Below are 24,719 nucleotides of genomic sequence, written 5' to 3'. Positions count from 1 at the left end.
CCTACCAGTTAAATGAGGTACATTACCGATTTATTTTTAATACAATTTTTCCTCAAAGCCTACACAATGCCATTTGCTATACAAGAAGTTTTCTCTCAAGAGTGCAATGTGAGCAAGATTTTGAAAACTTCAATTTACTGAAATATGTAGCTGTCTGTGAGCCTCATACTTTTATCAGCAAAACTGTATTATGCTATCTTTTCTACTGTCAAACAAAAAATAATTTCAAATGATTACCAATTTTGATTCTTACTGTCATCTTTTCAGTTGAATATGGCAATACATGTGAAAAATGATGTCAAAGGGGCCGGTGCTGTGGCTTAGCAAGCTAAGCCTCCATCCGTGGTGCCAGCACCCGATACGGGAGCCAGTTCATGTCCTGGCTGCTCCTCTTCCAATCCAGCTCTCTGCTTATGGCCTAGGAAAATAGTAGAAGATGGCCCAAGTACTTGGGCCCCTGTAACCATATGGGAGACCCAAAAGAGGCTCCCAGCTCCTGGCTTTGAATCAGCCCAGCTCCAGTCGTTGCAGCCATTTTTGGAGTGACCCAGTAGATGGAGGACTTCTCTGTCTCTCCCTCTTTCTTCCCGTAACTCTGCCTCTCAAACAAATAAATAAAATGTTTACTGAAAAAGGATATCAAAGATGCCATTTTATTTATTTTTTTAAAAATATTTATATTATTTATTTGAAAGGTAGAGTTAGGGAGAAATAGAGAGAGACAGAGACAGAGAGACATCTTCCAGCCTCTATTAATTCCCTAAATGGTCTCAAAGGCAGGGGTGGGGCCAAGCCAAAGCCAGGAGCCTGGAATTCCATCCAGGTCCCCCATGTGTGTGGCAGGGGCCCAAATACTTGGGCTATCTTCCACTGCTTTCCCAGGAGCATTAGCTGGATTGGAAGTAGAGCAGCCAGGACTCAAATCAGCACCCAAATGGAATGCTGGTATTAAATGCTAAGGCTTAACCTACTGTGTCACAATGCTGGTCCCCAAAGATGCCATTTTATGACAGCAAAAATATTAGAACAGACATTTGTTGAAATCAACAGATGGTGCCTCCATGAAATCTTGTATTTCAGAAGAAGCAACATCCTTTTGTATATCTACATTGAGTCCCTCAAGTATGTGATACTATTCTAATAAAGGTCTTGAACAGTTACGAAGCTTTTGAAAATAAATAATCCTAAAATGTCCAAATAATTCATTCAAGACTATTCAACATATACAACCTACTTCAGTCTCTGAAATATATTTTCTATACTTTTTCACTTCAATCCTATGGCAAACTTCAGTGGTAAGTAAAGATATACAAAGGTAACATTTTAAAGAATATGGAAAAATTTAGGAAAATATAGCATTTCACAGGCAGGAAATGAGTACTTGCCAAGTAAGTAGCACAGAACACCCCCTGCTCACAAAGTAGAATAATTGCTCCTTCCCAGAAATGGGCATTCACCTCCCTCCTGGTTCTTCCTAGATTATTCTTTGCTTTTTATCTATTTATATACATAAGTTCCTTGAAAGGATAGATTTTATACTTTTTCATTTATGAATCCCACCACAACGCTGTAAAACACCCAGCACTTGGTCAGAGTTCAGTGGTTGTTGATAGGAATGCCTGAATGAAAGAATGACTGAGACTGATGGTAGAGAGGATGGAGACCGCATCCACACTCAGGGCCAGGCACTGTTCTAAATGCTTTACATGCACTAACTAGCTTACTAATAGTTTCTGTTGGTAACTTCACTTTACAAATGAGAAAATTAACCTATAGACAAAACAAATAGCTTGATCCCACTCATCTAACTCCTCCCAAAGCTTCAATTCTTGGCTTAAAGATGTCTTCATCAGGGAGGTCTGTGATCCATTAGACAAGACTGGCACCCCTGCCATGCTTCTGTATAATCCCTTTATTTTCTTACTCATTATATTAATCACTCTGGAAGTACTTATTTAATTAAAACTTACACAAGAGACAGAAAAACCCTATGAAGGGAGGGGCTATACTCCCAATGCTCATCAAAGAACAGGGCACATCCTGTATACTTAATGAATAGCAGTATAATGGCTGACTGATGCACAACATGTGGTAGGTACGCATAAAATGCTCATTAAAGGGGTTAAGCAACAAAATGAGTGAATCTGAGGTGATGTTGAAATGGCCAATGTAACCAGGATTCAAAACGAAGGCTTAAGAATGAAGATTGAGGTAAAGAATTGAGTCATCTGCAGATTATTATTCCACAGTTGTAAATGATTATGACAAAGCTGTGGCATTAGAGCTGATTTATTTCTGAGTATGTGTTACTTGCCTATCAGAAAAGCTCAACAATGTCTAAGTTGTAAGCACTCCAATTAACAGAAAAAAAGATAAAATCATGTTTTAAGAGGTTGCTTTGCATCACATAGATTACTTCCATATCTGGTAATACATTTCTTCTAACAAAAGTACCTGGAAACTGCAATTAACCTGTTTCTAGTTGGGTAGGAAATACATATATATATAATACATATTATATTCCCAAAATATATAAGATATGTAAAATATAATCATCCCAAAATATATTAAATATATTCATATATTAAAACTGTTCTGTCTTCTTTAAATGGCCACAGTGATGCTGAAATATATTGCCACTATGACGAGATACCATGAGTGCTCAGACACCAAGGATGAGTCTGCACTGTAGAGACAAGTAAACTGAATCTGCTCATAGACTTAAATCAGGAAAGTGAATTACTAACCACACTGCACTGCCACTGCTATGACAAAAGCAACATTTCTAGCAAGGCACCGACTGACAAGAGAATAGAAAGCAGAACTGATTCAGTCATGTTCCTGGGGAAACTTGAAGACACACATGTGCAAGTTAAGTTGGAAAGAGAGGCATTTTAAATCTCAACCCTATTTTAGATTGCTTGGTAATGACTGTGAGTGGCAGTGACAGAGACATCAGCTGTTGCCACAGAATAAATGGAGGCTTTTTGAAGAAAACACTGCAAATGAAAGAACATGTTTTCTGAGCATAACTACTGCTGCTATCTGTCTTTTTGGCTGGATTCAGACACACATAGCCAGTCAGGAACACCCCATTCAAATATTTAGAATCATAAAACAGTGTATGTAATTAAATGAAATAAAAGGCAAGTCTTTAGGTCCTCAGTGGCACAAAACACTGCCACTAATGGAATATCGCCTTAAGGAAAACAGAATTAGCCACTCTTCTCAAGAAAAAAAAGGGGGGATTAGCTATCAGTTTAACAAAGTACTATATATTTCTACAGAAGGGTAAGGAGAACCCTTTACATCCACAGGCTGAAATTTAGAATAGACATAGGTACAAATGAAGGTTACTGATTTAACAATTTTAGTTGCTTGATTTTCCCTATAAATTTTGGCACTTCCTAAATCTGTACATATGAAATACATGAAACTTGTATATCTTAAAAAAGATATTGGCAGGAAAAAAAAATCAGAGGCAGCCAAGAAAGGGGTTGTTAGAATTTGACCCAGAGAAATGACAGCTGACAGCAAGTCAGGAACCACAAAAACACAGTAATCACAGGGCAGAGTTTTGGCAGAGAGGCTTAAGCTACCACTTAGGATGTTTGCATATGATATCAGAGCATTGGTTTGAGTTCTGGTTGTTCTGAGCATTGGTTTGAGTCCTGGTTGCTCTGCTTCCAATCTAGCTCCCTGTTAGTGTGCCACAGAAGGCAGTGGAAGATGGCCCAATTACTTAGGCCTCTGCCACCGATGTAAGAGACCCAGATGAAGCTGTGGGATTCTGCCTTCAGCCTGGGTCAGTCCTGGCTGTTGTGATCATTTGGGGAGTGAATCAGCATATGGAAGATCTCGATCTCTCTCTCTCTCTCTCTCTCTTTCTCTCTCTGTCACTCTTTGAAATAAATAAAAATAAATAAATCTTTTTGACAGGAAGATCTAATTTATTTAGATCTTATGGGGGAGGGGGTGTAAAGGATACTGGCACAACTTAACCCCCTGTACCATGCCAGACCCAGTTTAAAAAACAGCAATCAGAGACCATTTTTCAAGGCAGAATCTGACTTGAGAGACATTAGCAATTCTTGAGTCTATTACTTTATTAAGGCACAGGACAACAGCTGAAGATGACACCCAAAATAAAAGTTATATAAGATAGAGAACACTGTTTTATAAAGACAGGGATACTTCTAAGATACCAAAGAAAATATATTAATATAAATGTTTGCTTTAAAAAGCTACACAGAAAATACTCTATTAACTGATGATGATGCTAGATAACTAAAGCAAGTCTTCCCTATCTTACATTTGTACAGATCTTTTTTCTTTTAATTTATTTATTTATTTGAAAGGCAGAGTTACAGAGAGGCAGAGGCAGAGAGAGTGAGGTCTTCCATCCATTGGTTCACTCCCCAGATGGCCGCAATGGCTGGAGCTGAGCCTACAAGAAGCCAAGAGCTTCTTCTGGGTCTCCCATGCGGGTGCAGAGGCCCAAGGGCCCCTTGGGCCATCTTCCACTGCTTTCCCAGGCCATGACAGAGAGCTGGACTGGAAGTAGAGCAGCCGGGTCTTGAATCAGTACCCATATGGGACGTCAGCATTACAGATGGTGGTTTTACCACAGTGCCGGCCCCCAGAGCTTTTCCTTTTCAATGCACTGTTGTAATGTGTTGGCACCACTGAAATACTTGATCAGCATTCTCAAATGAAAAGTTTAAGTCAGCAATATTTATACATAACAGTATCATAAGAACAAAGAGAGTGGGCTTTAGGGAGTCAGAAAAATCTGGGTTCCAATATCAATTCCATCATTTACTGGTTGCATGATCATGAGCAAGCTACTTAATCTGTGTGCCAATTTTTCATCTGCAAACATCAGTAATATTTATTATACAAGACTGCTAATATTATAAAGTATAATTGTATATTATATATTTATATAGTATGTGCTCAATAAAATCCATTTTTGTGCCTCTATAAAACTACCTTATTTCCTTCTTTACCTGGTACAATTAGAATCATACAATTCTATTCATGCTATAGCTTAGATTTTATTATTATTATTATTTATGTATTTGAGATGTAGAGTTACAGACAGTGAGAGGGAGAGACAGAGAAAAATCTTCCATCTGCTGGTTCACTCCCCACCAAATGGCCGCAATGGCCGGAGCTGGGCCAATACAAAGCCAGAAGCCAGGAGCCAGGAGTTTTCCGGGTCTCCTACATGGGTGCAGGGGCCCAAATGTTGGGCCATCTTCCACTGCTTTCCCAGGCCTTAGCAGAGAGCTGGATCAAAAGAGGAGTAGCCAGGACATGAACTGGCGCCCTTATGGGATGCTGGCACTGCAGAAGGCAGCTTTACCTGCTACACCACAGTGTCAGACCCTACAGTTAAGTTTTTAAAAACCATATTTGACCTCGATACGAATACCTAATTTTGAGAATAATGTCAAAGATTACTATTTCCCAAAGAGAAGTATATACATACAAAACCAGAAATAGGCCGGCGCCACGGCTCAATAGGCTAATCCTCCGCCTTGCGGCGCCGGCACACCTGGTTCTAGTCCTGGTTGGGGCACTGGATTCTGTCCTAGTTGCCCCTCTTCCAGGCCAGCTCTCTGCTATGGCCCAGGGAGTGCAGTGGAGGATGGTCCAAGTCTTTGGGCCCTGCACCCGCACGGGAGACCAGGGGAAGCACCTGGCTCCTGGCTTCGGATCAGCGCGATGTGCCGGTCGCAGCACACCGGCTGCGGCGGCCATTGGAGGATGAACCAACGGCAAAAAGGAAGACCTTTCTCTCTGTCTCTCTCTCTCTCTCTCACTATCCACTCTGCCTGTCAAAAAAAAAAAAAAATACATAAATGCTATTATCAGGTCGGATAATACCAGGGAAGCTTTGGCTTCCAGATGACTAGACAGAAACTAGAAACACTGAAATGATTTAATGGAAATGATACACTACAGGAGCTAGAATTTTAGAGATACACATTATTTGTCCAGTTTATAAATAATGATGACTTTAGATCAATGCGATGTTTTTAAAGTCAAATTTTTGAAGAGAACTTTCTGAAGAAGCTGTGAATGCAGTAACAGAGTTAATTACCACCTTCGTGGGAAAAGGGTACAAAAACATGATTTCTTTCATGATGAAAATCTGCATTGTACATGAACCAATCGGTTTGTTGTCTTTTTCCAGAACACAATTCTCTTGTGAAAAATATGTCTAATAGGTTTAGGTTTAATCTTAACTTCTTAAGACACAAAACACATATGAAAATGGCTGAAGTAGCAACAGTGGGAAGGTAGAACCTTGCTTGACTTGAATTGTCAGGCTTTAAGACACAATAGCCACATTTTAAGAAAGGCTCTCTACCTATCACATTCATTTCCTGTCTTGGAAAAAAAAAAAAAAAAAAAAACACAAAAACTCAACCACAGCCACAACAGAATGTCAGCATCAACAGAGAGAAATGGTGACGTGAAGTAGTTTTATATTAGCTGCACTTCTTTGTTTCTGTTAGAAATCAATACCTAAAAAAATGTGGAAGAAGATACAAAAATATTTTGCTACCTGACGGTTTAGATTAGGAATCTAGGACCCTTTTGTTACCTATCACTCATGGCAGAGCCGACCCACTGTTAGCTGCTATGGTGGTGAGCTAAAGAAGTCACCTGAAACACTGATAGGAATTTCTAAGAAAGATCAGTTCCTTCTTTATACTAAGCTTCATTCTTACCTAAAATTTTGATGTTTCTCTAAAAAGGCATTCGTTTTCCGCCCTAGTTCCAATTTAGAATTTTTTTTTAAATATTTATTTATTTGAGAGGTAAAGTTATAGACAAAGAGAGAGAGAGAAACAGAGAGAAAGGTCTTCCATCTGCTATTTCATTCCACAAATGGTCACAGCAGCCAGAGCTGGGCTGACCCAAAGCCAGGAGCCAGGAGCTTCTTCCAGGTCTCCCACATGGGTGCAGGGGCCCAAGCATGTGGGCCATCTTCTACTGCTTTCCCAGGCCATAGCAGAGAGCTGGACCAGAAGTGGAGCAGCTGGGTCTCGAACCAGTGCCCATATGGGATGCCAGCCCTGCAGGCGAAGGCTAAGCCTACTACATCACAGCACCAGCCCCCTAGTTTAGAATTTATCTTAAAGTTGTCTGCATAGTCTTGCTATTAGTAAGTGTGTGTGTGTTTAGTTTCTTCAATTTTCTGGTTCCAATTTATCTGTTCAACCATAACTCCTTATCATTTTCTTCACATAAGCCATTGCTTCCACCCAATCCTAGCCTCTTGCAGCCAAAGGCAAGGAAAGTTCCTCACCTTAGTTTCTCTGTTTCCCTAAAACACCTGTCATTCTTCTATCCCTACAGAAGGCAAACAGTGAAAAATAAAGACACATCTGCACTCTCACTCAACACCATTCACCTATATTTTTATAAGAATTCTTCAACTTACTCAATGAAGACTCTGACTCATCAATATATAAATCATGTTAGTCGTTATTGATAATGCCCAGTCTCGAAGAGATGTATAATTTGGGACATGCTCAAGCTGACTTGCCCCAAATGGTAGAGTTAAAAACATACCAGGGGATTCCAATTCAATCCCATCAGGGTGGCATGTACCAATGCCATCTCACTATTCCAAGTGATCAATTTCAGTTCACAATTGATCATAATGAAAGGACTAAGAGTCAAAGGGAGCACATAAACAAGTCTAGTACCTGCTAACACTAACCGATAGAATAAATAAAGGGGAGAGTGATCCAACATGGGAAGTGAGATACTCAGCAGACTCATAGAATGGCAGATGTCCTAAATAGCACTCTGGCCTCAGAATCAGCCCTAAAGGCATTCGGATCTGGCTGAAAAGCCCATGAGAGTATTTCAGGCATGGAAAGCCAAGACACTCTGGCAAAAGATCTCTGCGAGTGAGATCCCAGTGGAAAGGACAGGTCTTCAAAGAAGGAGGTACCTTTCTCTGAAGGGAGGAGAGAACCTCCACTTTGACTATGACCGTGTCTAAACAAGATAAGAATCGGAGAACTCAGAGGGCTTCCATAGCCTTGGAAACTCATGACTGGAGCATAGGGAGACTATTGATGCCATATACAGGAGTGTCAATTGGTAAAGTCAACAACAGGAGTCACTGTGCACGTACTCCTCATGTAGGATCTCTATCCTTAATGTGCTGTACATTGAGATTTAATGCTATAACGAGTACTCAAACAATATATTTCACTTTGTGTTTCTATGGGGGTGCAAACTGTTGAAATCTTTACTTAATGTATACTAAACTGATCCTCTTAAAAAAAAAAAAAGAAAGAAAAGAAAAGAGATTCTCAACTCCCAACTTGACTCTCACTGGGATTAAACATGACAATAGGTCTGATCTGATTTCATCATCATTTAAAAAAAATCATCTATTATTTTTCACTTTATGTTTCTGTGTGGGAGCAAACTGTTGAAATCCTTACTTAATGTATACTAAGCTGATCTTCTGTATATTAAGATAATCGAAAATGAATCTTGATGTGAATGGAAGGGGAGAGGGAGTGGGAAAGGGGAGGGTAGTGGGTGGGAGGGACGGTATGTGGGGGAAGCCATTGTAATCCATAAATCGTACTTTGGAAATTTATATTCATTAAATAAAAGTTAAAAAAAAAAGATAATGCCCAGTCTCCATGGAAGAGCCTTATTCAAATATACTTAGTTGATGTCTACTTTTGACTAACAGTAAGCTTTGAGACACTAAGAGACAAGAGAATAGTATAGAGTCACAGGAACAGGGAACAGTGAACACATGTCATTTATTAGAGAGCAGTGGTCCAATCAGAGTGGAAGCCTGACAGAGGAGGACTTTACATGTGCCACAGTGTGCAAGAAGAAGCCCCCACTGGTTTTTTAAAAGCAAAAATGAGCAAATTAGTACAGCATAAACTAATTCATGTTTCTAAAGGCCATAAATATGAGACTGATTTATGTCAGAAAGTGTCAAGATGCCTAAAACGGAGACAGTGAGGGAGTGGAAGGTTTTTAGGAAGAAAATGATGTAGACCTACCTGAAGGTATTCAAGAGGTGGTGCTAACTGTTCTGGCCCACAGAGATGACTGGGCTCCAAGGGAGTGGCCCAGGAAGTGCAGTTGGGACTCCACCAAGAATGAATGGAATTCAAAAGGACAGAACTGTCATTACTTGTTTCTCTCAAGCTGTACTTTTCATGATTTTCTTTATTTATGAAATGACTCACGTTTGGAAATCGACAATTACCTAAGGTTTTACCCACTGTGGAAAAATATGGCTCCTAAAAGAATTGGATACACTAGCATGGACTAGTTCCCCTCTAACAGTAGTTTCCCCTCACCAACACAATTCCCACCTGTTCCTCCTGTGGCTCCATTCCATTCCAGACATCACCATTTAGTGACATCTAATGGCCTCTAGCATGTGCATATTACCTTATTTCATTCATCTTTTTTCCACTCTGGGAACATCTCCTTGATTATTCTCAGTCACTGCCTTTTACATCATCCAATTACCCTTGTGCTATGCAACCAACCTACTCATCCTGAAGCTTAACAAACATCTGTTCCTTCTCTCTTCAACTCTGCTAGAATTCTTTTTGCAGCTAAAATCAGCCCTGAGTCATCAAAATGCCTCCAAGATACACTGATCTTGAAAAACATTAAAAAAAAAGAAAGAAAAAAGAAAAACATCAAAATGTTTCAGTGCCAGCTATGCTCACAAGGCACACTCAATTTTGAGGTAGAAAATGAGAAACTGTTTTCACTGTATCTAGTATAACTGCTATACCTGATCCTCCACCCAAAAACAAACAAAAAAAAAACAAAAAAACTTGTGAATGAGTTACTAACTTTATTCTCTTGAGCTACTGAAAGCACTCAAAATGCATAAGTGATTTATTTATATTCCTTATTTCCTACCAGCTTGTTCCTAAATGAAGACATTTAGAGACTGTTTCAAATTAATAACATATAATACTTTTAGCTAAATCTTTTAGATATTAAGAAGTAGCAAAGGTAAAAATAAGAGTATTTAATCCACAAAACAAGTAGAATTGGTCCTTCTGAAGAGTGAAGATTAGGAGAAAAACAAATTTCAGAGTGGGACATTTAGGGAAAAGGAAGGAAAATATTTTATAACTATATAAGGCACTGTAATTAGAAACCTTTAGGTGTCTCAGATGTTCACAAGAATTCCCACTACAGGAACTCTCAGCTCTTGCTATTAACAAATAAATAAATGTAAACATTCAAGAATAATTAATTAAGTAGCAGAGGTGAGACTGTAACTTTCAGCTCCCTATACTCCCAGCTCTTTTTATGTAAACAATGCACAATGATTCTGTATTTTCATCTTTGTAGTAAAACCATATTCTTTGGTCAAGCCCCTTAGTTCAGTCATTGTCTTAACTACTAATACAGGGATAATTTTGGCCTACAATAGCAGCAAAATTCAGTTGAGTAGTTCATATGATTTGTTTAAGCCAAAAGCACGAACAACTACATTTTTGACTTTTAAAGTTAGTATGATAATCAAACAGAAGAATATTACAGCCAACATTTGTTAAACATTACATGCCAAGAACTGCTTTAATTCTCAAGAATCAACGAATCAACCTGCAAAGTATAGGTACTTTTTTTTTAAAAAAAAGATTTATTTATTTTACTTGAAAGTCAGAGTTAAACAGAGAGAGAGAGAGGTCTTCCATCCACTGGTTCACTCCCCAATTGGCCACAACAGCCGGAGCTGCACCAATCTGATGCCAGGAATCAGGAGATTCTTCTGGGTCTCCCACATGGGTGCAGGGGCCCAAGTACTTGGGCCATCTTCTACTGCTTTCCCAGGCCACAGCAGAGAGCTGGACAGGAAGTGGAGCAGCCGGGTCTTGAACCGGTGCCCATATGGGATGCCGGCGCTTCAGGCCAGGGCATTAACCCGCTGCACCACAGCACTGGCCCCGAAAGTATAGGTACTTTAACATTCCAGTACAGGGAGACTAACTGCTATGGTTCCACTGCTGTAGTTACTGGGTACTACCTCCCATGGAGTGTTAATTCTGTGCATACTATTTTGAAGTAGCTATACTTATGTTGTATTATCACATATAGCAAATGATTATAGCAATTTAATTTAAATGAATAAATTATCCCATTTTTCTTTTTGATATTAGAAAGTAACCAAATATGGACAAGAAAAAGGATGATTTTCCCAATGAGATATCAGTGTGGTTGGAACATTGCATGGTAAATTTTTTTTAACTTTTATTTAATAAATATAAATTTCCAAAGTACAACTTTTGAATTATAGAGGCTTTTTTCCCCCATAACCTCCCTTCCAACTGTAAGCATCCCATCTCCCACTTCTTCCTCCATTCATGGTAAATTTTTTAAAAATTACTATAGATTAGAGATATAGTAAAATTAAATATTCTTTCAGTATATTACTCCTTTCTCAATGTTGCAGTCACCTCTGTTTCCCCCCTCCATTTAATTCAGGCAAATTTCCCATGAATAGCTACTTTTATTAGTAAAAACAGAAGTCAAATATAATTCTAAAACATATTTCTACTGATTCTAAGAATATCTACTGAGAAATTATGGATGGTCAAACAACTTAAAATATTTTTATGTTTGTCCACAAATATACACTTTTTTAAGTGTTATACACACACACACACACACACACAGAGGTACTTCAAAAATTAATGGGAAACTGGCGAGGGGTAAATTTATTTTGGTACAAAAAAAAAAAATCAAGGAGTAGGTGTTGTGGCAGAACAATTAGGATACCACTTAGGACACTCGCATCCCATATTAAAGGGCTTGGTTAAAGTCCTGGCTCTTCCACTTCCACTCCAGCTTTGTGTTAAGGCATACTCTGGAACGCAGCAACAGAGGGTGACGGCTCAAGTACTTAGTTCCCTGCTATTCACGGTGGAGTCCCAGATGAAGTTCTGGGCCCTGACTTTGGCCTGGCCCAGTCCTAGGTTATTGTAAAACAGCAGATGGAAGATCTCTCTCTCTCTCTCTCTCTCTCTCTCTTATTCTATCTTCTAAGTAAATGAAAATAAATATTTTTTAAAAATAATAAGTCAAAAATAATTTGTAGCATTTTTCTATTAAGTGTTTAGCTCAAGAGAGATTTGAAAGTCATTGGAATTTCAAGGTAAAAAAATCCTAACTTTCTTAATTGGAAAACAATTTGAGGGCTATATTTAAAATGTTCTCAGAATGTATTCATAAAATCTACATTTTAAATAAAGTTTCTGATGTTAATAATTTACAGCCACAATCTTAAATTATAAAATAGAAATTAATTTATGTTACCACAAAGATATCCCAATTCAAGATGTAACAGATTAGAAAATAAGGCATTAAGGCAATAAATATGTATGTAATTAGAACCAGAATCTTTAAATAGCTTGGTGAACTTCAAGGTAAATACTTAATGGTAAAATAAACCTTGGCTTTCCAGGCATTCTTCAATACTGTTAACAAATATATATTCATTGCTTTATGTGCCAGTAATTAGCCTAAACTGTGAGGAAGTAGATGTGAACAATCTAAATAGCTCAGCCTTCACGGAGCTTATAGCCTTGTTGATAAATTATGTAAGAAAACAAAGATAAGAATACTGAGATTGACACTCATGCGATTAAAGGCCTTAATTCTACTCTGTTTTGCTAACAATGCTACAGAAAGCATCCAGGAGAAGAACCACCATTATAGTGTTATCTTTTATATTTATTTGAGAGACAGAGACAGAGAGAGAGCTTTCACCCGCTGGTTTTTCCCTAAATGACAAACAGCCAGACTAAAGGCAGGAGCTGGAAACTCAATTCAGGTCTTCCACAAGAGTGGCAGGAACCCAAATACTTGAGTCATCACTGATGCATTAGCAGGGAGCTGGAGTCAGGAGCTGCATTTGGGAACCATCCCAAGCACTCAAACATGGGACGTGGGTATCACTGGCATCATAACCACTACGCCAAACACCTGCCTTACACTATATCTTTTAGAATTCTGATCTGCAATCATTACACAACTTGTTAGTAAATGATGCATACTTTTAAAGTTACAATGTGGGCTCATTTGTGACCCTGAGCACTCTGTCAGCAACTGTGCAGGATAAGAAGTTGTCATCAAGTATAGCTGATTTCATTGCTTTCCCTCAAGTTCTCACGCATCCTCAGTTTTGTTGTAGCTTTTTCTTTTATTTTTTCTAATTTTTTCATCTACAGGAGATCTTATCCATCCATCCTGCCTGCCTTTCTCTTTCTCTCTCCCTCCTTTCCTCCCTCCTCTGTCACCTTCTCTTTCTAGATTTATTTATTTATTTGAAAGATAGAGTTCCAGAGGGAGAGGGAGAGACAGAGAGATCTTCTACTCACTGGTTTACTTCCCAGGTGGCTGCAATAGCCAGAGCTGGGCCAGGAGGAAGCCAGGTGCCTGAAACTCCATCAGGTCTCCCATGTGGCAGGTGCCCAAATGCTTGGGCTATCTTCTACTGCCTTCTCAGGTGCACTGGCAGGGAGCTGGATCAGCAGTGCAGTAGCTGGGATTTGAACCAGCACCCATATGAGATGCCAGCGCAGGCAGCAGTTTAATCCACTGTGCTACAATGCCAGCCCCTTACTTTTATTTTTTGTATCCTCATCATACAAGAATCACTTGGGAGACAGAGTAGCCATGGAAGGCTACCTTCTGTCACTGAGAATAAAGATTTTTAATCAAACAGTTTCACATGGCTTCAAAAAACATCTTAATTCATTTCTCATTTATGTCTCTCCATACTTTCCTCTTCCCAGGAACTATGACCTCTCATCCTTTTCTTCCCCTTCAAAGCCACACTGAGGGCTATCATCAATTCAGGAGCAGGTGAGCTTTCTCACCATCATGCATATCACACATCAGTGAGGCATTCCCTTGCCAAAAGCATGTGGCCACATAAGCTGGACAGTGGACTGTCTGAAGCAGTGTTTGCCAAACTGTGAACCACAATCCGTTTTCAATAGGAAAATTAATTTAGTGGGTTGAGATCAGCATTTAAAAACCAAATCAATAGAAAAACAACAGAATGGTATCACACTGTTTTGAAACTTCAGTTTATGCTGCATAAGTATAAATAAATATACATAAGTGTATGTGTAACAGATCCTGATGGAAATATATTCTAACATTTCTGCAGGTTATGGATTGAATGGGTTGAAAGTGTCCCCCAAAGGTCCACATGCTGGAAGCTTGGGTCCATTGTGGCAGGCCTGGCACCCCTAAACAATGGGGCCTAATGGACAGGGTTAGACCAGTGGGGATGCTGCTCTCAGGACATCTGTTCTCACGGGATCTAGTTGATTCCTGCATGAGACAGTTGTTTCAGAAAGAGTAAGTGTTTGTGGCCCCTGAATCTCTCAGGAAGCCTGTCTCACCCTGTGATTCCCTTCCACAGGTGTTCCCACCACTGTCATGCCACCTGCCATAAAGCCCAGCAGAGGCTAAACAGATGGGGCTGCCTGATCTTATACTTCCAGCATCCGAAACAATGAGCTAAATAAACTTCCGTTATTTTATAAAGTACCCAGACTCAAGTATTTTGTTATAGCAAGAAAAAAACAGATTAAGACAGGGCCAAAATATTTGGAAGTTGCCAAATTAAACATTAATTTCCACAGATTTAAAATATTAAATATTGTCCTTCAGTAAAAATAGCATCGATCAGGGGCTGGTGCTGTGGCATAGTGGGTAGAACTGCTGCCTGCAGTGCCGGCATCCTGTATGAGCTGCAATTCAGGTACCAGCTGCTCCACTTCCAATCCAGCTCTCTGCTATGGCCTGAGAAAGCAGTGGAGAATGGCCCAAGTCCTGCCCCTGCACCAGTGTGGGAGACCTGGAAGAAGCTCCTGGCTCCTGGCTTCAGATCGGCGCAATTCCAATGGCTGTAGCCATCTGGGGAGTGAACCAGCAGATGGAAGACTTTCTCTCTCTCTGCCTCTGCCTCTCTGTAACTCTGCCTTTCAAATAAATAAATAAATAAATAAATATTTTCTTAAAAAATAGCATTGATCTAACAAGTCAAATATTTCCTAAAAGACTGTTAGTCAGCAAATAAACCCAATAATTGCTATCAGTTTTCCTAGTTCAGTTTTTCGTAATAGAAATGTTCCCCCCAAAATGCCTTTATATTTAATTTACCCTAAAAATGAAAACTGACTTGTTAACCACCTCAAAACTATTTTTAAAATAACACATAATCCGAGCGCAAAATACTTTAAAGGAAATATATTCTACCTTTTTATGTAAAAAAATTTTTTTAGAAAATTTATTTGAGAGGGAGAGGAAGACAGGGAGGGCAGGGAGAGAGAAGAGGAAGACTGGGAGGGAGTGGCGAGGAGGAGAGGAATAGGGAGGAGGAGAGGCAGAGGGAATGGGGGAGGGAGAGAAAAGAGAGACTAGAAAGAAAGAAAGCGTACTCCCATCTGCTGGTATACTCCTGAAATGCCCACAATGGCCAAGGCTGGATCCGAGTTAAAGCTAGGAGCCAGGTCTCCCACATAGGTATCAGGAACCCAAGTACTTGAGTCATCACCACTTCCTCTCAGGGTCTGCATTAGCAGCAAGCTGGAGGCAAGAGCTGAAGCCAGAAATCGAATCCAAGCGTTTCACAGGCATCTTAATGGTGTCTTAAATGCTAGGCTAAATGTCTGCTCCTCTACTTTCAAACAGGGAAAAAATGTCTGAGGAAATGGTTTCATGGATTTTCAAGTGACTTCAAAAATGAAGAGATAAATATTTCTTTGCATCTATTACATATGCACATGAATACCAATACCAATCTTATATTTCCTTAGCCATAAACAGATTTTTTAGAATTCAAGCTCAGAAAGCTTAGAGGGTGTGACTGTGACTAATGGCACCCAGTCACTCAGCACAGAGGGGACGAGGCTCGGAGGCAGGGAGTAACCTAGCTGTACTGACTACAAAATGACTGCCTCAGAAAGAGTAGTCCCAAATAACAGTCATAGTCCTTACTTTTCACATATGCTTGCTGAATGGAATTCATCTCTAAACTACAGAAGACATTTGATAGTCTCTGCAGTGTCAGAGTGGAAACGTCTGAGTCAGCGTCACAGTCTCGCACACTTCTTGGGCTGTCAGAACTGTAAGAGGCAACTAACATCAAGCTGTGCATGGACGCACAGCCCTTGGCCTCGAGTCTTTCCATAACAACCCTTCGGTTGATTAAAAGTGATGCTGACATGCTTCAATCCTTCTTGGTTTTACAGCCTCTGGCTGCTACATGGGGCCTCTAGGACTGGAAACCCATGAGAATTAGCATTCAGATTTTTAGTAGGCTGTGAAACACTCCAGAAAACACCATAGAATAATAGGTATAAAATGTAGACTATTACTTGTATCTACAAAAACCAGGTGTGAATAACATACCCATGCATGCTTGTACAATTCAGATAAGGATATTTTGCGAAGATATATATGACTATACAAACCTCATATAAGGGACTTTTTAAAAAACTCTGATAGCTTCACTGTAGATAAACAGGAATAAACCACAATTGTATTTTAACCAAAACTTTCCTTTTTTAATTTCAAAGCCTAAATATGAAGGTACAATAAACCAGATCTCTTACTTAATAAAACCTCAATTTGCACAGAGCCCAGAACATTTAAAAATTTAATTTTAATATGGTTGAAAGAAGTCAATCTTGGATAAAGGTGAAATCTATTTCATTAACTTTATGAAACAATTACTGTGGTTATGTGACACAATTCCTATCTTACTCTGTATTATAATTCACTATAAAATGATCAGTGCTTTCTTTACTGTATTTTAAGGCAAAACAATCATGAATGTTTAAAATCAAGATTTTCCAATGACAAATTTCCTCAAAAGCAATTTTTATGTATTCAACATTTCTGGCTAATAAAACTTGAGAAAATACTTTATTCAATTTTTAGAGTTTATAATTTGGGATCCTTACCTGCACTTCAGTGGAGTTCATGAAAGCTATGAAATTATAAGGAAAAGTGCATGTGTGTTCGTAAACTTTTCTAGGGAAAGGGCTCACAGTTCTCCTAGGATCCTAAAATTGGTCAATCATCTCAAAACAGAGTCACTGTCTTGGGTGAAAGTCATATCTAAAGAGACCAATGGGGCCAGTGTTGTGACATAGCATGTTATGCTGCTGCATAATTGTATGGTATTCCCATATGGATGACAGTTCAAGTCCTGGCTACTCCACTTCTGATCCAGTTCTCTGCTATTGCACATGGGAAAGCCATGGAAAATGGCCCAAGTACTTGGGCCCCTGTAGCCATATGGAAGACCTAGATGGAATTTCAGGCTCCTGGCTTTGGCCTGGCCCAGTCCTGCCATTTGGGGAGTGAACTAGCAGATGGAAGACACTTTTTCTCTCTCTTTTCTCTCTAACACTGCCTTTTAAATAAACAAGTACATCTTTAAAATAAATACATAAATAAATAGATTGAGTTTATTTGAAAAAGAAACTTCCCAGTGGCTTCATAGTAAATGTTAAGAGATAAAAAGTTGAGGCTGGCGCTGTGATGCAGTGGATAAAGCCCTGGCCTGAAGTGCTGGCATCCCATATGGGTGCCAGTTCTAGTCCTGGCTGCTCCACTTTCAATCCAGCTCTCTGCTACGGCCTGGGAAGGCAGTAGAAGATGGTCCAAATCCTTGGGCCCCTGCACCCATGTGGGAGACCCGGAGGAAGGCTCCTGGCTCCTGACTTCAGATCATCTCAGCTCCAGCCGTTGCAGCCATTTGGGGAGTGAACCAGCAGGTGGAAGACTTTCTCTCTCTCTCTCTCTTTCTCTCTCTCTCTCTCTCTGTAACTCATCTTTCAAATAAATAAAAATTTTAAAAAAAAGTTGAAGTAACTGTCCCTAACAATAATGAAAGCTATTAACTAACACAAAGATGGGCCAGTTTAACACTATGCTTTAGTCCCAGGTTTATACATACTTAGGTCCTTACTTAGGGGCTGGGGCTGGGTAGAAAACTGAAACCAAAAGATGAGTGAATAATGGAAGAGAGTACGTGTTGTGTGTTCAACTCTAAGAACTGTGGTAATGTCCTATGTTAGAGACTACTAGTGCAGCTATCTGCTGGCATGCCACAGAGAATTTCTGAACTCAGTCATCATTTGTTCAAATATCTATTATCTTCTTTGTGTTTTTCTTTTTCTCTTTCCTTCCTTTATAAAATGAAAGCCCTTCTCAGAAATACAATTGTAAAATATCTCTTAGCTAACAGAGCCTCTAATAGCAAGCCACTCGCAGTGGAGAACTTATTAAGTCCTATAATGTTAATAAATGGGAATCAAGTGAACAATTTCATAAACTGATTTATTTTTAAAAATCAGCAACCAATATGTTCTTAATAAAAGCAAAGCAGTGTCTGCTTTTTAAAGTTTATATCTGATATCTATGACACAGAATATATTACCATTATATTTAGTTTACTAGAAAAATGAACATAATAACTACTGGAAATTCATGCTCACAAGAAGTCAGGTACAAGGCAAGGCAGCAAATGAACCTTGAATTTCTAGCTTGATCTCAAGCATTTAAACTATGCTTTGTATTGTTTTATTTTTACTGTTCTCCAATTAACTTATAAGTATTCTAGTTAGGAAGGAATTTAATTAAGGCGAGCCATAGGAATTATAAAAGAACTTCAACAATTAATAAGGATAAGAAATCTTTCCATATGGACTAAGGGAGACCTTTCCCATAGCAACATCAAAGGAAAATAATGTATTTCTTTTCTACAGAGTTGATTAGCTAGGCATAAAGGGCTGACAAAGGATTGACCTCTGTCACTGCGCTTGTTAGGAAAGGCCCACATAAAGAAAATATTATGTTAATGAATCAGGTAAGCGACAGAAGAATTACTCTCATACACACACTGAGATTATGCTTTTGAGACACCATGTAATTTACATTCACATACTTAAAAAATAAATCTATCCTCCCTAAATATATCAGATAGGCTCCTCTCTTTTTACTTATTTCAGTTCTAATAAGGAGAAACAGGATTTTCCAAATCATTGGAGAGAAAAAAATTGGACTGTCAGAAATGTTCCTGCTGAAACCCATTAGGATTCCTGGTATGCTGCTAAATTCAGTAAATGGGATAGGGAGGGAGGTTCACGGAGAGACTCTTGCCAACCCTACTTGTGTTCCAGGGATATTAAAAATGGAAGGGAGAAAATGAATGCTTATCATTACTAAAGAAACTAGAAGAGTTCAAAAGGAGTCACATTTTAAGGCACTAATGATAAGATTCTTTAGAGTGTCTAGGTTTATGTTAAGTTAGTGGAAGTATTTAAAGTACGAGTGCAACAGTAACTAAAATATAAGATTTCTCATTCAAAAGTGTTGCTGTTGAGCATCCTCAGTATTAAATAATCTTAATGTTCTATTCAGGTTCAGCCTACTCTGAATCACCTTTATTTCTCAAATTTTAAAAATACGTCATATATGCAGGTAGAAAGGATTTTAAATTCATAGCCTTCAAATGAATAAGAAGGAAAAAGTTAATAGAGCCAAGAAACAAATATAAAGAAAAAAGTCAGAAACTAAACAACAAAAAACTCCTACAAAACAAATTTTGGACACCTTTCAGAAAACATTAATTGGAAGTTAAAAAAACTAAGAAAAGGGATGATCTCAAATCTGCCCTTTTAATAACAGCCTTGAATGTTAATGAAAGGCATCTACATAAGAAAGAAATTAGATGACATGATCATATATGCATAAAATCCTGTGAAATTTATTTTAAGAACTACAATTAACAATTGGATAGAATAAAGTTGTAGGATTTAAAGTCAAGATATACAAGAATCAACTGCTTTACACACTAGCTTTGAACAATCAAAAAAAAGTTTATAAACAAAAAATGCTTCTATAATAGCATTAAAAATATGCTACATATACAGATAAATGTTTTAAAAATGTATAAGACCAATACACTGAAAACAACAAAACACTGCTGAAAGACATTAAAAACTCAAATAAATGAAGAGAGATGTGGTCTTCATGAATATGAAGATTCAATACTGTTATGATTTCAGTTCTCCTCAAATTAATTTATAGATTTAAAACAATCTCAACCAAAATCCCAACAGACACTTACATAGAAATTGACAAGATGATTCTAGAAATTCATATAGAAATGAAAGGAACCTAGATTGGTAAAAGCAACTTAAGAAAAAAAAATTGGAAAACTGAAACTACTTGACTTCATGATGTATTATAAAGCCACAGTAATCAATCTAGTGTGGTACTGGTAGAAGGACAGAACAGAGATTTGTGGAATAGTGGAATTTACCCAAGAAAAATAGAGAACAGTTTTCAGCTCAAAAGAAGGTATATGTCCATACAAAGACTTACATACAAATGTTCATAGCAACTCTATTTAGATAGTACCAAACTGTAAACAACCCAAATATCTATCAACAGATGAAAGGAAAAATAAATCGTGCAATAGGACATATAATAGAACACTACTAAGGAAAGAAAAACAATAGCCTATTGATAAGTGTAAGAACATGATGGCTTTAAAATACTTATGTTGAATGAAAGAAGGCAGAAAGACAGAGACAGAGAGATGACAGAGAGAAAATATATACGATTTTATTTATATAAAGTATAAAAAATTTCAAATTAATCTATAATGACATAAAACAGATTAATGGTTGCCTGGGGACAACAAGGGAAAAATAAGGGCAGAAGAAAAAAATTTCAAAGGGGCCCAGGCAACTTTGGGGTGTACATATACTCATTATCTTGTTTGTGGTGATGATTCCAAAACTAGGCATGACAAAATTTATCAAAGCTGTGTACAGTTTACTGGATGTCAATTATACCTCGATAAAGCTATTAGAATTTTTTTAAAGACTAAAGGGATGATCTGAAAGATTAATCTGAATAGTTTTAAATGTTTTCTTTCAAATTATCATTGAATTGTTTTGGTCAAAGTCAACTCCACATTGGGCAAGAATATTCAAATAATTTCTTTGAAAATCTGAATGACTTCTTTAGTACAAATATGCAAAGGTCAATAAAATTATTACTTCACATTTACAATTTTTGTATGTTGATGGTTATTAGTAAGTTTTTGGTGGGTTCAAAAGACAAATGAAAATAAGAAAAGCATGGTAAAAAGATACCTTAATTTGTGCAAAGGGTCTTTCATAACCTCCAACATACAGAAGGCCAACATTCTGAGGAAGTAACCTAAAAAGAAAGAAAAAGTATTATTTAAAAAATACTCCTCTTCTTCCTCAAATGTAAGATTGCATAAATTAGCAAGATTTCTACAGAATTACTATGAGAAATTAATATCTTAGCCTTTGTGCTGCAGGATAATAAGCAGCAAAGGAATCACTTTATATATCAGAAAACAATGGGTAAAATGTTGAGAATGAAAAATTTAGATATAGGACACTCTCATGTTAGTAATTCAAACAAAATTACTAAAGAGTCTCTGGAAAAGAACGAAAAGAAGTAATACATCCAAGGGGTCTTCAAAACGCACAAAGAAAATACATTTATGAAAACTCTAAGAATTTCAAAAATTGTTTATACCAACATAAACTTATCTTTTAATCTCATCTGTCACATACTTTCTGAAGTACTCTCATATATACAAAAACTTATAAAGATGCAAGTCAAAATGTAGTAAGAAAAACTGACACAACATAGCACAATATAGCTTCTGATAAATGATACTATACAGGTTTCTGCCTCAGGAAAGTAGTGGAGTAAGAGGTACGTGGTGCAGCAGGATATGGTAAAGTGTGAGTAGGTGAGATTTATTCTTAAAGGGTAGGTGAAACAAAGAGAGAAATATACAGAAAGTTCTGAGAATACAGAGGATTTCACATGAAGAGTAGTTAAGTGTGGTTGGAGTTAGGAATAATTTAGAGATCAGAATCCTAAGGAAGTTTGGAACAGTTCATGAAGAATTTCAAATTCCATAAACTTTATTTTATAAGCAATCTGGAGTTAGATTTTTTTCAAGAGGTGTATTTATTTCTCAGGATTAGGGTTTAGCCTAGCAGTTAAGATAACCACATCCCATACTGCAGTGCCTGGATTCAATACTCAGCACTGGCTCCTGACTCCACCTGCCTGCTAATGCAGACATGGTAAGGTGACAGACATGGCTCAAGTAACTGGTTTCCAGCCATCCACATGGAGACCTGGACACAATTCTGGGTTCACAGCTTTGGTCCAGCCTAGATCAAGTCACTGAGGGGCTTTGATGAGTGATTTAGCAAATGGGACCTCTGTGTCTTGCTGTCTCTCTGTGATTCTGTATCTCAAATACAATTTTTTTAAAGATTTATTTATTTATTTGAAAGCAGAGTTACACAGAGAAGGAGGGGCAGAGAGAAAGAGAGATATCTTCCATCCGCTGGTTCACTCCAATTGGCCTCAACAGCCGGAGTTGTGCCGATCTGAAGCCAGGAGCCAGGAGCTTCTTCCAGGTCTCCCATGTGGGTGCAGGGGCCCAAGGACTTGGGCCATCTTCTACTGCTTTCCCAGGCCATAGCAGAGAGCTGGATCAAAAGAGGAGCAGGTGGGACTAGAACCGGCTCCCATATGGGATGCTGGCGCTTCAGGCCAGGGCGTCAATCCGCTGTGCCACAGCGCCGGTCCCTCAAATACAATTTTTTTAAAAAACATGCATTTATTTTTTATAAATGTGCATAGAAATTAAAATAAAACCAAACAGAGGGCATAACATTTTAAAAATAATGGTTACCTTTTCTACATCAACCCTTCTTCCTTCCTATTCCCACTTCTTACAGGTCCAACATTTTTTTTTTTTTTAACTTTTATTTAATGAATATACGTTTCCAAAGTACGAATAATGGATTACTATGGCTTCCCCCACATACCGTCCCTCTCACCCACAACCCTCCCCTTTCCCACTCCCTCTCCCCTTCCATTCACATCAAGATTCATTTTCGATTATCTTAATATACAGAAGATCAGCTTAGTATACATTAAGTAAGGATTTCAACAGTTTGCTCCCACACAGAAACATAAAGTGAAAAATAATAGATGATTTTTTTTAATGATGATGAAATCAGATCAGACCTATTGTCATGTTTAATCCCAGTGAGAGTCAAGTTGGGAGTTGATAGTTTCTTTTCTTTTCTTTTTTTTTTTTTTTTACAGAGGATCAGTTTAGTATGCATTAAGTAAAGATTTCAACAGTTTGCACCCCCATAGAAACACAAAGTGAAATATATTATTTGAGTACTCGTTATAGCATTAAATCTCAATGCACAGCACATTAAGGACAGAGATCCTACATGAGGAGTAAGTGCACAGTGACTCCTGTTGTTGACTTTACCAATTGACACTCCTGTCTATGGCATCAGTAATCTCCCTATGCTCCAGTCATGAGTTTCCAAGGCTATGGAAGCCCCTTGAGTTCTCCGACTCTTTCCTTGTTTAGACAAGGTCATAGTCAAAGTGGAGGTTCTCTCCTCCCTTCAGAGAAAGGTACCTCCTTCTTTGAAGACCTGTTCTTTCCACTGAGATCTCACTCACAGAGATCTTTTGCCAGAGTGTCTTGGCTTTCCATGCCTGAAATACTCTCATGGGCTTTTCAGCCAGATCTGAATGCCTTTAGGGCTGATTCTGAAGGTCCAACATTTTTTAAAAAAAATTTTTAATATTTTATTTAGGGGCCAGCCAATGGTATAGAAATGTCACACCTCTGGCTGCAGTGCTAGCATCCCATATGGGCGCCGGCTCAAGTCCTGGCTGCTCCACTTCCAATCCAGCTCTCTGCTATTATGCCTGGGAAAGCAGTAGAGGAAGGTCCAAGTGCTTGGGTCCCTCTATCCACAAGAGAGACCTGGAAGAAGCTCCAGGCCTCTGGCTTCAGATTGGCCCATCTCTGGCTGTTATGGCCATTTGGTGAGTGAACCAGCAGATAGAAGATCTCTCTTTTTCTCTGTCTGTATCTCAGCCTTTCAAATGTAAATAAATCTTTTAAAATTTTTTATTTATCTGGGGGAGAAAGGGAGGGAGAGACAGTTCCCCATGCACTGGTTTACTCCCCATCAGCAGCACCAGGAATCAAACTCAAGCACTTTGATGTGAAATGCAGGCATATTAACCACCATGTCAAATGCCTGCCACCCCCGCCCCAATCATTCTTGACTGCACTGAAACACAGTGAATGAGGAAACACTATTATTAGAACTGTACTTGCAGATTGTACAGAAAGGAACTGGTAGGGGTGCAGGATATGGGAAAGACAAATATCCCTGTTGTCTAATTAAGTTAAATGTAGGCATGAGAATACTTCAAAATAATTAATGGAAAATTGAATTAAAAAATAAGTTTATTTTAGTGCAAAAATATCTTTGCACATGTGGAGACCTTCAAAAAATTCATGAAAAATGCATCATGAAAAAACTAGGCATGGATTTCAACCCAGATGTCCATCAACTGAGGTATATAAACATGATGGAATATTACTCAGCCATTAAAAAGAATGAAATCCTGTCATGGATGCAAGTGGAGATCATTCTACTTAGTGAAATAATAAGCCAGACCAAAAAAAGAAAAATTCATGTTTTCTCTGTTTTGTGGTAGCTAATATAAAGAGTACAAAAATAAAAAACCTG

At 38.3% G+C, this 24,719-nt stretch overlaps 1 protein-coding gene across 1 annotated transcript in view; it reads right to left on the bottom strand.

Moving 5' to 3' along the window:
* Positions 1-24,719, bottom strand: part of RNGTT (RNA guanylyltransferase and 5'-phosphatase) — a 323,382-nt gene that overhangs the window by 45,779 nt on the left and 252,884 nt on the right. Inside the window, exon 14 of the mRNA XM_002714574.5 lies at positions 21,234-21,300. Coding sequence (XP_002714620.1) covers positions 21,234-21,300 — 67 coding nt within the window. The remainder of the gene's footprint in view (positions 1-21,233; positions 21,301-24,719) is intronic.

Source organism: Oryctolagus cuniculus, chromosome 5 (genome assembly GCF_964237555.1).
Source record: "Oryctolagus cuniculus chromosome 5, mOryCun1.1, whole genome shotgun sequence".
NCBI classification, from domain to species: Eukaryota; Metazoa; Chordata; class Mammalia; order Lagomorpha; family Leporidae; genus Oryctolagus; species Oryctolagus cuniculus.
Note: the sequence above shows the minus strand (reverse complement) of the source record. Positions and strands in the feature narration are given on the sequence as shown.